The following is a 16,892-nucleotide window of genomic DNA, read 5'->3' as shown; positions in this document are numbered from 1 at the left end:
CTAGGTGATTATCAAGTCCTAACCTGATTTGTTGAATAATTCATGTTCACCATTGATTTGAAATTCCACCTCTATCACATACAAAAATTGTATAGGTGTTTGAGTAAGTTTCTCGAATTTCTATTCTGTTTTATTTATATCACTCTGGGGTAGTTCTTCTTATTTTTTTAGAGTTTATCTGATCTTTATTGGTTGTTTATTTTTTCATGTGACCTGTGGAAAATAGAGATTGTTTATGCAATTATGTACTCTGGAAGTGATAGTTTTTTTTTATTTCATTTATTTATTTATGAGAGACACACAGAGAGAGAGAGAGAGAGAGAAAGAGGCAGAGACACAGACAGAGGGAGAAGCAGACTCCATGCAAGGAGCCTGACGCGGGACTCGATCCCGGGACCCCAGGATCAGACTCTGAGCCAAAGGCAGACGCCCAACTGCTGAGCCACCCAGGCATCCCAGGAAGTGATAATTTTACCTCTCTTCTTCCATTTATTACAACTTCTACCTATATTTGTCTTTTAGACTTATGGAAACAGTGGAACATTGACGACTTCATGATATTAATGAATTAATTCAACAGACATTTATTGTCTTCTAAATATTAGATATTGGAGAATACAAAATAACTAAGATATCTTTGTTGCCTTCAGAATTTGCAGTATGGTGATAGGACTATCTCATAGAGAAGTATAACTTAGTATAATAAAACCTATGATAGAGATATGCAAGAGACTGGCACAATGGCATGAGAGTACCTTAAGTGTGTGTGTGTTTGTGTGTATGTGTGTGCATGTGCAGATACAAGCAAGAGAAGACTTTTGGAAAGAGCACGTGTAGGCCAACTCTTAAAGAATAGGTTGAAATTAATCATATAAAAGGGGAAAGAAGATCCAAAGAAGACATACCAATGGCAGACACATGAAAATATGCTCAACATCACTAATCATTACTAATGCAAATCAAAACCATGATGAGAGATCACCTCACACCTGTTAGGATGGCTAGAATAAAAAAGACAAGAAATAACAAATGTTGATAAGGATGTGGGGAAAAAAAGGAAGCCTCATACACTTTTGGTGGAAATGTAAGTTTGTACAGCCACTGTGGAAAACAGTATGGAGATTCCTCAAGAGATTAAAAATGGAAATATCATTCAATCCAGTAATTCCACTACTGGGTATTTACCCTAAAGAAAGTGAAAACACTAATTTGAAAAGATATGTGTACCACTGTGTTTATTGCAGCATTATTTACAATAGCCAAGATATGGAAGCAACCTAAATGTCCATCAATAAATGAATGGATAAAGATGTGGTGTACACACACACACACACACACACACACACACAGGAATATTACTTGCTCATAAAAAGAATGAGATTTTGCCATTTGCAACAACATGGATGGACTCAGAAGGCATTATGCTAAGTGAAAGTCAGACAAAGATAAATATATAATTTCACTTGTATGTAGAATCCAAAAAACAACATAAACAAAGAGCAGAAACAGACCCATAAATACAGAGAACAAATGATGGTTGCCAGAGTGGAGGGGGGTTGGGCATGGGCAAAATGAATGAATGAATGAGAGTAGGAGATACAGGCTTCCAGTTAGGAAATAATAAGTCACAGAGATAAAAGGTACAACATAGGGAATAGAGTCAGTGGTATTGAAATAAGGTCACAGGATAGCAGATAGTAGCTACACTTGTGGTGAGCATAACATAACATACAAACTTATGGAATGGCTATGTTGTATACTTGAAACTAACGTGACATTGTGTGTCAACTATACTCAAATTTAAAAAGATGGAAGAGGAGGGGCACCTGGGTGGCTCAGTCAGTTAAGTGTCTGCCTTCTGATCATGATCACACGGTCCTGGGATGGGCCACGTCCAGCTCCCTGATCAGTGAGGAGCCTGCTTCTCCCTCTCTCTCTGCCTGCTGCTACACCTCGTGTTTGCTCAAGCTCTGTCTCTCTCTCTGTGTGTCAAACAAATAAAATCTGAAAAAAAAAAGAAAAGAAAAAGATGGAAGAGGAGATACGGATTTTAGACTGAGAAAATAGTAACTCATCTATAAATATTTTAATACTGTTTTTCTTTTGACTTACTAAAAATGTTTACTCTTTAGATACGGTTATAGGCATTTGCTCAAATATTTATACAACGTATTGACAAGCATATTTTGAAACTTCATTTATGTTTGGAAAGTGTGAGGGTTTTCATAAAAAATAATGCATGACAAAAATAAAAACGTTAAGTTGCCTGCCTGTAATGGTGGCAATACGATTTGGCTGTTAGACTAATTTCAAAGTTAATTCCAATTCCGAGTTAATTCTGTAGTAGTCCTAGTTTCTTTACTAGTAATTTTTTCATACTGGCAGTTCATTAAGCCTCAAAATGTCTAATCCTTTCTTAGTGGAGGTGCTCTTATACCAAGGGTTTTATGTCCCATACAGAGCCAATGGGATAAGTTTGAATTCCCTTTGAAACTCTTAGCTAAATTGTTTCCTCTAGAAATGTTGAAATTCTAATTAATCACTGTCAAGCAAAAAAAAAAAAAAAAAAAGTGTGCTGAAACTCTTTGATACATAATGCTACTTCTTTTCTCTTTCCCTAGCATTACCTGGATTATTATTATAAAAGTTCCAGGTCAAGACAGCAACTTGCCAAATGATCAATTTATCAAATTATATACATCCATTTTGTTTATACTAATTGCTCATAGTTTATACCAATGTATATTTTGCTGAGGCCTCATTGTTTAATACATTTGGAGAATGGGCACAACATCAGTGTTAAGAGTTTTGTAAATGTTCACTAAATAGAGGCATAAAAAAGGCCATGGAATAGATTGGAAAATGGTAACTATGTATCAAATTTGGTGAATTAATGTCACATTTCTTTATAGTGATCTTTCTGGGCCATGTTGAAGATTTTGCCCTTATGGGAAACTAGGTTTTTTTCTTCTGTAAATTAGGACCTATTTAAAGTAACTATGTAAATATTTCTTTTACTTTTTATGGAAATGCTAATTTACCAGGCATTTCATTTTTTGGACACTGGGACGGTTCTGAAACAGCTTCTGTATACACATGGTGGGCTTACCCAAAAATGTAGTTGAAGTTGTTATGAATCTGAGAAGAGTGAATGAGGACAAAAATGTGAAGTCATTTCAGGCCCAATTTCTTTATGGGCTACCTGAAGCTCTTCCTTTAGCTCCCATTCAAAAAAGTAGGCCAGTGGGGCCCCTGAGTGGCTCAGTGGTTGAGCATCTGCCTTTGGCTCAGGTCATGATTCCGGGGTCCTGGGATTGAGTCTGACATTAGGCTCCCTGCAGGAAGTCTGCTACTCCCTCTGCCTATGTCTCTGTCCCTCTCTCTGTGTCTCATGAATAAATAAAGAAATAAAATCTTAAAAAAAAAAAAAGTAGGCCAGTGAATTAAGAGTAGGAGGACAAGGACTTGGGTATTAGTTCAGACAGGCTGTTATGCTTCATTGACTTTCTACCCCAAATTTTAATGGCTTAAAACAACAAAAGTTTTTAAGTTTTTTTATTTTGTTCATGCCACCCATCCAACGGGTTGACAGAGGAGCTCTACTAACTTTAGTCCCTCAGGGACTCAGGCTGATGGAGCAGCCACTATTTTGAACATTGCTTGAAAGAAAAGAGAATTCTGGAGAGTACCCACCTGGCAAACTCTGGCCCAGACACATGATACTTCTGCTCACAAGGCATTGACTGGAATTAGGCACAGAGTCACACCTAATCACAGGAGTGTCTGAGAGTGGAGAGAACTAGGAAATATTTGGCAAACAGCATTAGTGATTACCACAATGGTATTGGAAAGGTGTTGAATCACTTAGTTGTGCACCAGAAGCTATTATTGCATTGTGTGTTGGCTAACTGAAATTTAAATAAAAACTTAAAAAAAAAAAAGTGTTGAAAGAGCAGTTTTGGCAAGAGCAGAGATGACCTCAGCAGAAATGGAAAAACAACTTGAATAGTGCTGGGACACAATGTTGGCTATTCCATGATTGAGTTCATACTTCTCCTTCCTAAAACTGTTTTCCAATTCAATTCACTTCAGCTCAATTATGTTTGATTCAATAAACATTTAATATATGCCTAAGAGTGTGAGATACGTGGCTATTACAAACATGGGCAGAAGCAAAACTGTAGATCTCACTATTTTTTGAATCCTGCACTCAGGGTGCTCTGGGGGTCGCCTTAAGAAAAACTAACAAAGCTTTGACAATGAGCCAAAATCAGACCTAACTATATATAAGCATTTAGACTGTAGTAATAGTGTAGACAGGTACTGAGCTAATTGGTATTTTTTTTTTACAGTTAGATGCCTTATTCATACCATTTACTAAAATTTATTAGACACATTTGACATATGACAGCAAAGGCAAAAACCACAAAAGCAAAAATAGATAAGTTAGGCTTTATCAAAATAAAAAACTTTACTGCTTCTAAGAAAACCATCAAGAACATGAAAAGGCAACTCACAAAATGGAAAAAGTTATTAACAAATCATACGTCTGATATGGGATTTCTATCCAAAATAATTTTTTTTAAAAAAGCTCAAATTCAGCAATACAGACTATCCAATTCTAAAGTGAGCAAAAGATTGAGTAGATATATAATACATGTGACATATAATATATAATTAATATATATTATATTAAATAATTATGACACTCAATTATATAATATGAAACATATAATTGTAACACATAAGTATATAATATATAAAATTATATATTAAATATATTAATATATAATATATATGTAAAATATATATAATTGTCCAGCAAGCACATAAAAAGATATCCAATATCATTAGTCACTAGAGAAATGCAAATCAAAACTACAGTGAGATACCACTTCATACTTACTGGAATGGCTATAATAAAAAAAGATAGATAATACTAAGTGTTGGCTAAGATGTAGAGAAATTGGAACCCTTGTATTTTGCTGGTAGGAATGTAAAACAACGCAGCAACTTTGGAAAACAGTTTGGCAGTCCTCAAAAAGTTAAGTACGGAAAAAAAAAGGAGTGAGCATATGACCTGTAGACATATTCAAGTACAATGAAAACCCGTTCACACAAATACTTGTATATGAATGTTTATAGCAACATTATTCATTCCAAAAATGAAAATAGTCCAGATGTCCAGCAACTGATGAATAAACAGACTAAAGGTGATATGTCTACACACTGGAATATCATTTAGGCCTAAAAAAGCAATGAGATATTGATATTCATAAACCTTGAAAACATTTTGCTAAATAAAAGAAGCCAGACACAAAAGGTCACATACTATATGATTCCATAGATGCAAAATGTCCAGAAAAGACCCAATCCATAGAGACAGAAAACAGTGGTTGCCAGGAGCTAAGAAGAGAGTGGGATGGGGTATGACTGCTGATGGAGGTGGGGTTGATGAAAAATTTCTGGAACCTAGTGGTGATGGTTGCACAGCTTTATGAAATATGACAACAATTTTGTTAATAAAACACATCTCTACATCTATATCTACATATACATACATCTAGATGGTGAGATTACAAGTGATTTTGTGTGTGTGTGTGTGTCTCTCTCATCACCACCACAGAGGACATACATTACCTTTGTAACTTAAAAAAATGCAAACCTCTTAAAATCAGTTCAGATCACAATCAAAAGGAGATCTTACATTCCCCTAATCATCTTTTAAGTAACTTAATGCAGATTACATTCACATGAAATTCTAGAATACATAAATTGTGTTGAGGAAGAATATCTGAAGAAAGGTTGGCTCTGCAGGGGTGGGAGCAGGGACTGACTAGGCATGAGATCATTTTCTGGAGTGACAGTAATTATAATAATGGTCACTGTGTTGACGGAGGTTGGCTTATACAGGTGTATGCAGTTGTCAAAACTCAAGGAATGTATACTAAAGATGTATGCATTTCATTGCATATGAGTTTTACACTAAAAAAACAACCCATAAACAAATATTGAACTCAAGTTAATGTTAGGTATGCTTAAGTACTGAGGGCAAAATGCACTTGAGATAAACATTTTTAAAATAAGGTAGAGTAATGGATGACTAGAGATAAAAGAGGGATAGATATGTGATAAAGGAAATGCAGTAAAATTGCAGTAGTAGAATATAGGTGGTGGATGTGTGGGTGTTTGCTTTTATATCTGAAATTTTTCAAAATAAAACATAAGGGAAGAAGAGACCCAAAATAAGACTTCACTATTTATTATCCTTTTGACTCCCTAAACTCCATTTTACTTGCCTCTTCCCCCACCATTAGGTATTTCCACTTGGTTGTGGAATTCATCTTTAGCCCCTACAAATTATTCTACCTATCTTTGTTTTTCCTTTCCTTTTCTTTTTTTTTTTTTTTTTTTGAGATTTTATTTATTTATTCATGATAGTCACAGAGAGAGAGAGGCAGAGACACAGGCAGAGGGAGAAGCAGGCTCCATGCACCGGGAGCCTGATGTGGGATTCGATCCCAGGTCTCCAGGATCGCGCCCTGGGCCAAAGGCAGGCGCCAAACCGCTGTGCCACCCAGGGATCCCCCTCCTTTCCTTTTCTTTTTTTTTTTTTTTTTTAGATTTTATTTATTTATTCATGAGACACACACACACACACACACACACACACACACACACACACACACACAGAGGCGGCAGAGGGAGAAGCAGGCTCCCTCCAAGCAGCCCGATGTGGGACTCGATCCCGGGACTCTGGGATCACACCCGGAGCCGAAGGCAGATGCTTAACTGTTGAGCCACCCAGGCGTCCCCCTATCCTTGTTTTTAATAAGAATGGCATCGTTCTTCTAGTTGTAAACATTTCTCAGGATAAAAATAATGTTTCTTTCCCTCTTTCCTACTCTCTAATCGAGTTAAGCTCTAAATTCTAATTTTCACTTTATGATGTCTCACTTCTTTTCCCATTAGCACCACCTTAATTCTGCACCAATTACCTGCTATTTCCATGAAGAAATAGACTGGTATAGCTAAGAAAATAATTTGCATGTAATTTGATGCTCTATATATTTTTACATGCATGCTATAAAATGGTTCTGGTAAAATACTGTATTAGAATTTACTTTGTTATTTTAAGTCTTAAAACTCTGAATTGCAGTCTCTCTTCCTTTGAGCTTGTATGTTAATGACTTGAAACCAGTTTGGGATGATTTAGATGCATCCACCCCTCACCCCGATCATAGAAACCAGAGAGAGAAGAATTCTATACTATGATTAGTCTCTATAGACAACTGGTCCTGCTAAATGCACTCTGCTAAAATTGTCAATTACCATCTTGGCAGATGATCTGACACCAATTCTATCATGTTATTTTGTAGGTCCATTTTGCAAAAAATTTATCTTGGAAAATACTTACCAGATGCCCCATGGGTACTTCATTAACTTTTCTTTTACTCTGATGGCTATACTAGCAGGTCATTGGTAATATCAACCTTAAAATTTTCCTATTTTAAATTAATTGCTGTGAAGAGGTTATAGTTTGCAGTGACGTATGTCTATCTATACATCGGAATGGAACTGAGGTGTTTTTAATTTAATTAATTTATTTGAAAGAAGGAGAGCACAGAGGGGAGAAGCCGACTCCTCGCTGGGTAGAGAGCCCAACACAGGACTTAATCCCAGTACCCTGAGATAGTCACCTGAGCCGAACCCAGATGCTTAACTGACTGAGCCACCCTGGCACCCAGAATGGAGCTGAGTTTTATGAGGAAGAATTTGGCTCTGTCTAAAGCCTACCCCCACCCCCACCCCAGGAATATGTGGTAGCCATATTTTGGGAGGATTCCTTCTTAAAAGAACATGTTGGTCTTGCTCTTCATTTGATTGGCAGTGTACAGAGGCCTTTTGAAGACCTTCAAGTCTTTGGATGCTGTGTTAGCCAATTCTTTATCAGAAAAGGTCATGGAAATTGCTTTAGAAATATGCAGACCATCAGTTCTTCCTGACATTTTAGACTTCATCCTCAGGGAAATCAGATCATTGGGGAGCTATAGGACTGGTCTCTAGTGTAAGTTTTCAGCAAATTCTTATTTGGTTATGTCATTAGTTTACCATGTATCCATAGTATCTACAGTTGACCCTTGAATAGTGGCAGATGGGGCATTGAACCCTGTGCAGTTGAAAAATCCATATATAACTCTTGACTCCTCCAAAACTCAACTCCTAATAGCCTCCTGTTGACCAGAAGTCTTACCAAAAACATAAACAGTTAACATGTATTTTTTAATGTTATATGTATTATATACTGTAGTCTTACAATAAAGTAAGCTATAGAAAATTTTATTAAGAAAACCATAAGGAGGGATTCCTGGGTGGCACAGTGGTTTAGCGCCTGCCTTTGGCCCAGGGCGCGATCCTGGAGACCCGGGATCGAATCCCACGTCGGGCTCCCGGTGCATGGAGCCTGCTTCTCCCTCTGCCTGTGTCTCTGCCTCTCTCTCTCTCTCTCTCTCTCTCATAAATAAAAAAAATAAATAAGAAAAAAAAAAAGAAAACCATAAGGAAAAAACGTTTACAGTACTGTACTATACTTCTAAAAAAATTCACATGTAAGTGGACCCACGCAGTTCAATCCTGTGTTGCTCAAGGGTCAACTGTATAAGAAAATGACTTATATTTATAATTGCGTGCATTTACTTAGAGCTACAAAATATTTAGTGCTTAGTCTATTAGGCATCATGCTAGCTTTCAGTACATCATTTAAATTTAGTCCTCTCAACCATCCCTTGGAACATTATCTCTATGTTACAAGTCAGGATACTGAAGCGTGGACAGGGTATACAGTTTATAAGTAGCAATAATAGGGTTTGAACTCAAGTTCATTTGATTTTTAAATCTGGTGGCCTTATCCACTAGGTAATCTACTGGAAAATTTCCCACTGTGTCATACTACACAGCTTTAAGCATCTATATAAATACCTTGAGAAGCATTTTTAGTTTTATCTTTTATTTTTATTTTTATTTTTTAAGAGCTGTATCTTGGCTACTACGTTAAGGAGAAAATAGAAACTGTCCAGCATGGACACCTTCAATTTCTTATTCTTCACTTCAAACTGATCTGGCTTCTCACTGTCCACTTCCTTCCTTTCTCTCTCTCTCTCTTTTATTTTTTTAAGATTTTATTTATTTATTCATGAGAAACACACAGAAAGAGAGGCAGAGATACAAGCAGAGGGAGAAGCAGGCTTCATGCAGGGAGCCCGATGTGGGACTCAATCCCAGGACCCCAGGATCACGACCTGAGCTGAAGGCAGATGCTCAACTGCTGAGCCACCCAGGCGTCCCTTCCTTCCTTTCTCTTGTCCTAGAAGGAGACATTTAGGACATTCTTTCCGACCATCTTTTTTTTTTTTTTTTTTTTTAAGATTTTGTTTATTTATTCATGAGAGACACACAAAGAGAGAGAGAGGCATGGACACAGGCAGAGGGAAAAGCAGGCTCCATGCAGGGAGCCCAATGTGGGACTCGATCCCGGGTCTCGAGGATCACACCCTGGGCTGAAAGCAGCGCTAAACTGCTGACCCACCCGGGCTGCCCAGCATTTTTATTTTAAACCTTATTCCTCGTTTTATCCTTTTTTTGTTACTTTTCTCACTTTACTGATTTCCTCAACTATTTACTTTTATACTATTGTAATAATGTTTTTAATAAATTGCCTAAAATCCTTTTGGATTTATATTCCATTGAGGTATAAAGAAAAAGAAATGGAAAAAAAAAAACTCCCTGAAATCCTGTATTAATTACATTTATTTAACATTGGCTGGGTTTTTCTCGTTATTTGCCTTTATGAAATCTTCAGGTTTGTGTTCGAGTGTACACACTGCCTAAGTGATGAAATAACTGAGGAGGACCTACTTTAAACTGTCCTCTGGTGCTTCTCAACACAAGGAACACATTTTACCCCAGGCTTGCACAGTCCATACCCATTTAACCTTGGTATAGATGATGAGATGTTTGAGGAAAGGGAGGGAGATTAAAGGTAGTTAATGAGTGAATGTTCATACCAGAGGCTATTGTGCAAATTCCATTAGCTTCTTCCCCTCCCTTGACTGGAGCAGGGTAGGACAGACACGCCATTCGCAGCATCCCTGAGCGCTACCTACCGGTGCTCAATACCTACCGGTATTGCTTCTCTTCAGTCCTCCAGTCTAAAATCCTAAAGGTATTTCCTGTCTGCGTTAGAAGGCTCAGGTGATTTCCTAATCGGAGTCACTATTCCTTGTCATCTTTAGAAGCTCCTCTTCCGTATCATGCTCCTTTCTAGCTGGCTCAAGATCCTCTGTGTTCCTGATGACCTGGTAGCAAAGAGCCAAAGAGAACAGTCTGCCTCCCTGGTTTCAAGTGATTTTCTTGGTAACACTGTGGGCCAACACGGAACACTGACTTTCCACGTGCTCCCTGGGCTCTGGGTGGTGTTGGGGGTGCCAGCTTTTGTGATCTCATCACATTTTTTCGCTCTAGTGATGCTTTTGTTGTTGAATCTAACTTCTCTTTGTTTTGCTGTGTCTTATCAGGAGACTCATCTTACACTTGTAGCCACCTTCGCCTTTCAGAATTGCTAACAATTTCGGGATTTAATTAGCTGAGATGCAGAAACCATTTCCCACTTAAATTCCCAGACAGTGATTTGGTAAAATGAGATCTACTAGATTTAGGGTAAAGATGGAGAAGAAAGAAAAACAAATTAGGTATTATTTCATGCTAGTTGGGTATTATGTGAGAACACTCAGTGTTTCACTTCCCTATTTCCAGTTTCAAATCATTAGTGCAGCTCAAGCAGAGATACAGGAATAAGAGGAGTAAGAGAAACTGCATAAATATTCTTTGAAAAAAATTTATTTCATATTATACACACATTAAGAAAAGACTGGGGCAAAGATTTTATCATTTGTTTGCTTTTTACATCATGTTAGCTCCTTCAGCTAAGATGTTTTTTCCTTGTTATAAAATAATGCAATTCTGTTATGAATTTCTTCCTTTCAGCGATTCAGAGTCAAGATTTATAAAAAGACTAGTGGGCCTGAAAGATTTAATACAAAGGTTGTCAAACTGAGTGTTTGGGAGTGGAAGGATCCTGGGAGGAGAGAAATTAAAGAAAAAGTAACAGGCAGGTTAACCTCCTATGATGCAACATTCTAGGGGCTCTGCAGAAGGCTCTCCACCACTTAGATTTTCCCCTCATGTACTTCATAGAATAGACTTTTTCCTTACTAAACGAAGTGAATTTATTAAAAAATAATTCAGTTTCCCACTTATACTTATCAGTAACATAAGTGCCAAATTAGAAGACCTGATCAACACGGGATGATGATGGGGTTCTGGCCAAGACAAATCCAATGATGAAATCTTATAGTGGGTTAATCTATGATTTTCATAAATTTTTTTTCCAAATTGAATACAGATTGTTTATATCTCTGAGCTCAAGGGACCCAAATAGCACTTGTAAAGAAAGCTAAGCTAAGGGGATAAAGAAACCATAAGGAATAGAGACTCTAGGGTAAGGGAGGAGGCTATGGGCTTTTCTGTCTTCGGCATCCTCACCAAATTATCTACAAGTTTTTCACACTGGATGTACTTGTATATCTTGAAACTTTCTCACTAAAGTCATGCTCCACTACCTACCAAGTTTCAAGTCCAATATGGGGTCTTAGGTTATAACAAATGTTTCTAGGATACCAGTGAGTTCATCTGTGAATGGTAACTAGGAAAATGAAGTCAGTCTAACATGGAGTTCTTCTGTTCCTTGGCATGAGGTTCTGGGATAGCAGAAGTAAAATTTTCACCTTTAGCAAAAAAGGAGAAAGTTTTCAGTCACTGCAGCTCTATTTTTAGAGAAATAAAGAGGGTCTGCACCTGGGCTCTTCCCCAGAGAGACACACCCTCAGTCTTGCATGACTCTGGTCCCCAGCAGGTTGCACTTCCTCCAGGGCTCAGAGCTCCTCTTCTGACTCTTTTGTTCTGCACTCAGAACCAAGTATTCCCATTTATTGTTTTTGTGCATTTTAACATTCCCTGAGGCAGCCTCCACCACCATTGAATTGCCAATCTGCCTGCCTGTTCAGGTTCTCTCTGGAGGTACACATTACAGCTCTTATTAGCACTTTGGTTATAAGATGTACAAGTTTTGAGAGGGTTATACCTAAGCTTACTTTTACTCTAAGCTCTGTTCTTATTAATGAACTTTTTTTTTTTTTTTTTTTTTTTTAAGATTTTACTTATTTATTCATGAGAGACACACACACACACAGAGAGGCAGAGACCTAAAGAGAGAAGCAGGCTCCATGCAGGAAGCCCGACACGGGACTCGATCCCAGGACTCCAAGACCATGCCCTGGGCCGAAGGCAGACACTAAACCGCTGAGCCATCCAGGGATCCCCATTAATGAACATTTTTGCAAATGCATCATTTTTCAGGAACATGTATCTTGTATTAATGGAAAAATCCTGTACTTTACACTTAGTGGATATTTAATAAATGCTGATAGATAACTTATTAATTAACTATATCACAAGCGTTTTAAAAAGTGATCCCAAGGAATGATTGTGTTGACAATGAACCAAATTATAGGAATTTAACAAGATCAACTGACTTCTCTAGAATATAAAATCTTTAAGTTATTTTAATTTGCATGCTATATTTATCACTACTGTTTTAGAGAAACAGAAGCTAACTTTTCAATTTCAAAGACTGATGAACAATCATCCATTAGTTCTTGAAGCTGAGTAACAGGAAACTGTACTTGTTTTTCAAACCACTTGGCAACTGTAAGAAGCTGCTGGTCATGAAATGCACGTCCAATAAACTGCAGTCCTACTGGCAATCCTTGGTTTGAGAGGGCCACAGGGACGCTCACTGCTGGCAATCCTGAAGAAAAGAAAGACAACTATTAGTTGATTAATTCTCCATCCTAAGAAGAGGAGACTTCTGCTTTCCAGTGCTAGTAGGTACAAGACAGATAAGGTTCAAAAAGGAACAAAAATTGTATGATATGCATGCTTTTGTACCTTCCTTTTGCTCACTTAACAATGTATCTTGGATATCACTGTGTATCAGCTCACAGAGACTTTCTTCATTCCATTTTTATAGCTGCATAGCACTCCATTATGTGGTTTGTACCATGATTTATTCACTCATTTTTCTATGGTTGGACATTTAGGTTGTTTTCAGTACTGAGCTATCTCACAATATACCCAGGTGAATTTCCTTGTCTATGTGTTTTATGTATTCCTTCTTTTTTTTTTTTTTTTTAACAATTTGAGAGAGAAAGAGAGAGAGGGAGCGAGTGACCAGGGGAAGAGGAGAGGGAGAGAATTTCAAGCAGATTTCCTGTGGAGCGTGGAGCTGGACACAGGGCTTGATCACATCACCCATGAGATCATGACCTGAGCCAAAATCAGGAGTCGGATGTTTAACTGACTGAGCCCCCTAGGCATCCCATGTTTTTTGGTATTAAAAGTCTCTCAGATGAATAGGGATTGCTTCACTAAAAGATTAATACATATGTAATTATATATTGCCAAATTCCTCTCCAAAAAAGGTGTACTATTTTGAACTCCCATCAGCAAAACGTTTTCTCCCTACAGCCTTACCAACTGAGCATGTTGTTGAACTTTCTTTCTTTTTTTTAAATTTATTTATGATAGTCACACAGAGAGAGAGAGAGAGACAGAGACAGAGACGAGACAGAGAGAGACATAGGCAGAGGGAGAAGCAGGCTCCATGCACCGGGAGCCCGACGTGGGATTCGATCCCGGGTCTCCAGGACCGTGCCCTGGGCCAAAGGCAGGCGCTAAACTGCTGCGCCACCCAGGGATCCTTGTTGAAGTTTCAAATGTTTGCCAATATGTTAGATAAGATATGGTAGCTCAGTTTTAATTCCAGGTTTGGGGCAGAGAAAGTACAAGACTCTGGGATATCTTATTATGCCATAAAATGAGGAAGTTTTTAGAAATTAATAGGGGTAAAGGGATGCCTGGGTGGCTCAGTGGCTGAGCATCTGCTTTTGGCTCAGGGCGTGACCCAGGTCTGTGGATGGAGTCCTGCACTGGACTCCCTGCGGGGAGCCTGCTTCCCCCTCTGCCTATGTCTCTGCTTCTCTCTCTGTGTTTCTCATGAATAAATACCTAAAATTAAAAAAAAAAAATTAATAGGGATAGGGCTAAATGATATGTGCAACTTGAAAGGGCTCTTATTGACCAAATTTAGGACAATTTGACCATCAAAACCAATAATGATAGTAACTGTTTATTATATGTTGAATTAAAAAAAATGAAGCTGTCTTTAGAGAAGACTGCTAGCTAATATATGTAGAAAGAATGACAGAAAAATCAGCATTTTGTAATTCTCTAGGAAATAATTCAGGCAAGGAGCACCAAAAGATCTAAAACTGGGTTCAAGATTTTTGGGGAATATGATATTCACACAATCTCAAGGTATTGCCTCATCTATTGGTTATAATTGATGAAAGGAAAAATGTATCTTTACTCGGAAAATACCTGGCAGTACTTCCTTTACTAAGGGATCAACTTAGTTTCTGAAAGTACAACAAACTGACATTAACTGTTTCCTGACATGAAGAGTATGTAGTATTTCTGCCAAAAATATCTGATTCAACACAATCAAGAGGAAGCAATCTAACAAATCCAGATATGGATGGGACATCCAATGGGGCAAGTGCACTAGGCTCTTCAAAAAAGTCATTGTCCACAACATGAGAGACTCCTAACTCTGGGAAACGAACAAGGGGTAGTGGAAAGGGGGGTTGGGGTGACTGGGTGACAGGCACTGAGGGGGGCACTTGACGGGATGAGCACTGGGTGATATGCTATATGTTGGCAAATTGAACTCCAATAAAAAAATTAAATTTAAAAAAAGTCATTGTCAATTAAAATAAAAATTTTAAAAGGTGGGTGATTTCTTATCAGAAACTATATAGGCAAAAAAAAAAAAAAAAAGAAAGAAAGAAAGAAACTATACAGGCCAAAGAAAGTAGCATAACATTTTTTTTAAGTGCTAAAGAAATGTCAAGTCAAAATCCTGTATCCAGTGAACAAAATCTTTAAACATGAAAGGAAATCAAGCATTCTTTGAAAGAAACTTAAGAAAACTGGTTAACAACTGGTTAACCCTCAAAAAAATGGCTAAAGGAATTTAAATAGAAAGTATATGATAAAACAAAGAATCTTCAGATTTTGGGAAGAAATGAACATAGTAAACAAAGTATAGGGAAATACAATAGGCTTTCCTTCTCCTCGAGTTTTCTATATTATGTTTGATGACCAAAACACAAATTACAAAGCAGTCTGATGTTAAAAAACAAAACAAAAACAAAAACTCAAAGCAGAGAACTGGAGAACTGTTCTAAATTTTAAAAAAATCATAAACAAATGTAACATGTTAGGGGAAAAAACAATTTTATGAAAGACATTTTTGGTACAATTGAGAAAATTTAAATATGGGCTATATTTACAATATTATAATATTCATGGTTAGTTTTCCTTGGTGTGATAATGGAATTTTGGTTATGTGGGAGAATGTCATTGTTTTTAGATTTATGCTGAAGTATTTAGGGGTGAAGTACCATGATGCTGAATCATTCAAATTATTCAGTTAAAAAAGTGTGTGTGTGTATATGTGTGTATACGTACAGAGAAAGAGAGGAAGGAGAACGCATATAATAAGGCAAAATGAATGAATCCAGGCAAAGGGCATATTGGTATTCATTATACTATTCTTTCAACTTCTCTGTAGGTTTGATAATTTCCAAAATAAAAGTTAAAATTATGCTATTAAGTAGATTGAGTATGTGTGTGCATGGTAACTGCAAGTGCATGCATGCCTAAGCATGTGCACATACCACACACGCACATACATACACAGATTCCTAAGCATTCCAGAAGAACAAGCTGTTGCCTTCAGGCAACAATCTAGCTAGAACCGCAGTTGAAGGCCAGGGCGCCTATTTAAAAATTTGAAAAAAAGCCAGAGGGATCCTTACCTGCCATATTTACAGCCTGTGTAAAAATATCATCCTGGGCGCTTCGTGTTCTGTTGTCTTCTTTAATGAACTCTTGGTATGGTACAGCCTCTCTTAAGGTGGTGGGAGTCAGCAAGACATCCACTCCAGAGTTAAAAACATTCACAAAATCATTAGCAATGAGTCGTCTCACTTTCTGAGCCTTAATGAAATAATTCTCATAGTTTCTGTGGAAAAATAGATGATATTTTAAGGATTTTTCTTATGTCTTTGAATCAATTTCACACATATGGCTTGTTAAAGAATGACTAGCTTCTTGACCCTTAAAAGTAGGCACCACTAAGATTCCTGACAACACATATAAATGATTTTTGTTCAATTGTGCTGTTATTCTAGAATTTTTTACATGAGGAGCTTAATCAGAATTCACTGCTGATACAATTCTATACATATAATCACATAATAGTGATATCATTAAATAAGTGGATATCTTCCACTTCAAGGGGTATCATTAACCAGACCATTTATTTTCAGGTGAAAAAAATCAAGTGCAAAGCAATTAAATGACTTTCCAAAGGTTACAAAGACTGGCAGTGATAAAGGAAAGACCAGAACCAGGTCTTTGGAGGCTTATTCTAATCCTCCTTCTATTATAATGTTTTATTTCATCTGTAGTATAATGGTAACTCGTTATTTTAAGGATTCTGAAGTTTTGCAAAATTCTAATATGCCATCATAATTAGACACTAGGAAACAGGCTCTGGAAACAGAAACTAGAGAAAGTATGCAGTGCTTGCAATTTTGTATTTTATGGATAGGCATACCCCAGGAATGGAAATGTGAAATTCAAGAAAA

The 16,892-nt window shown here is 37.2% G+C and overlaps 1 protein-coding gene across 4 annotated transcripts in view; it reads right to left on the bottom strand.

Moving 5' to 3' along the window:
• Nucleotides 1–10,878: 10,878 nt before the first annotated feature.
• The window catches only part of QRSL1 (glutaminyl-tRNA amidotransferase subunit QRSL1), a 32,946-nt gene continuing 26,932 nt past the window's right edge, over nucleotides 10,879–16,892 (bottom strand). For all 4 annotated transcript variants that reach the window (XM_038554845.1, XM_038554846.1, XM_038554847.1 and 1 more), the window contains 2 exons: nucleotides 16,059–16,264; nucleotides 10,879–12,925 (listed from right to left, as the gene is read on the bottom strand). In XM_038554845.1, the coding sequence (XP_038410773.1) occupies nucleotides 12,705–12,925; nucleotides 16,059–16,264 (427 nt within the window). In that variant the 3' untranslated portion in view covers nucleotides 10,879–12,704. The remainder of the gene's footprint in view (nucleotides 12,926–16,058; nucleotides 16,265–16,892) is intronic.

Source organism: Canis lupus, chromosome 12, assembly GCF_011100685.1.
Source record: "Canis lupus familiaris isolate Mischka breed German Shepherd chromosome 12, alternate assembly UU_Cfam_GSD_1.0, whole genome shotgun sequence".
In the NCBI taxonomy this organism is placed as follows: Eukaryota; Metazoa; Chordata; class Mammalia; order Carnivora; family Canidae; genus Canis; species Canis lupus.
This window is presented reverse-complemented; position numbering and strand designations above follow the sequence as displayed.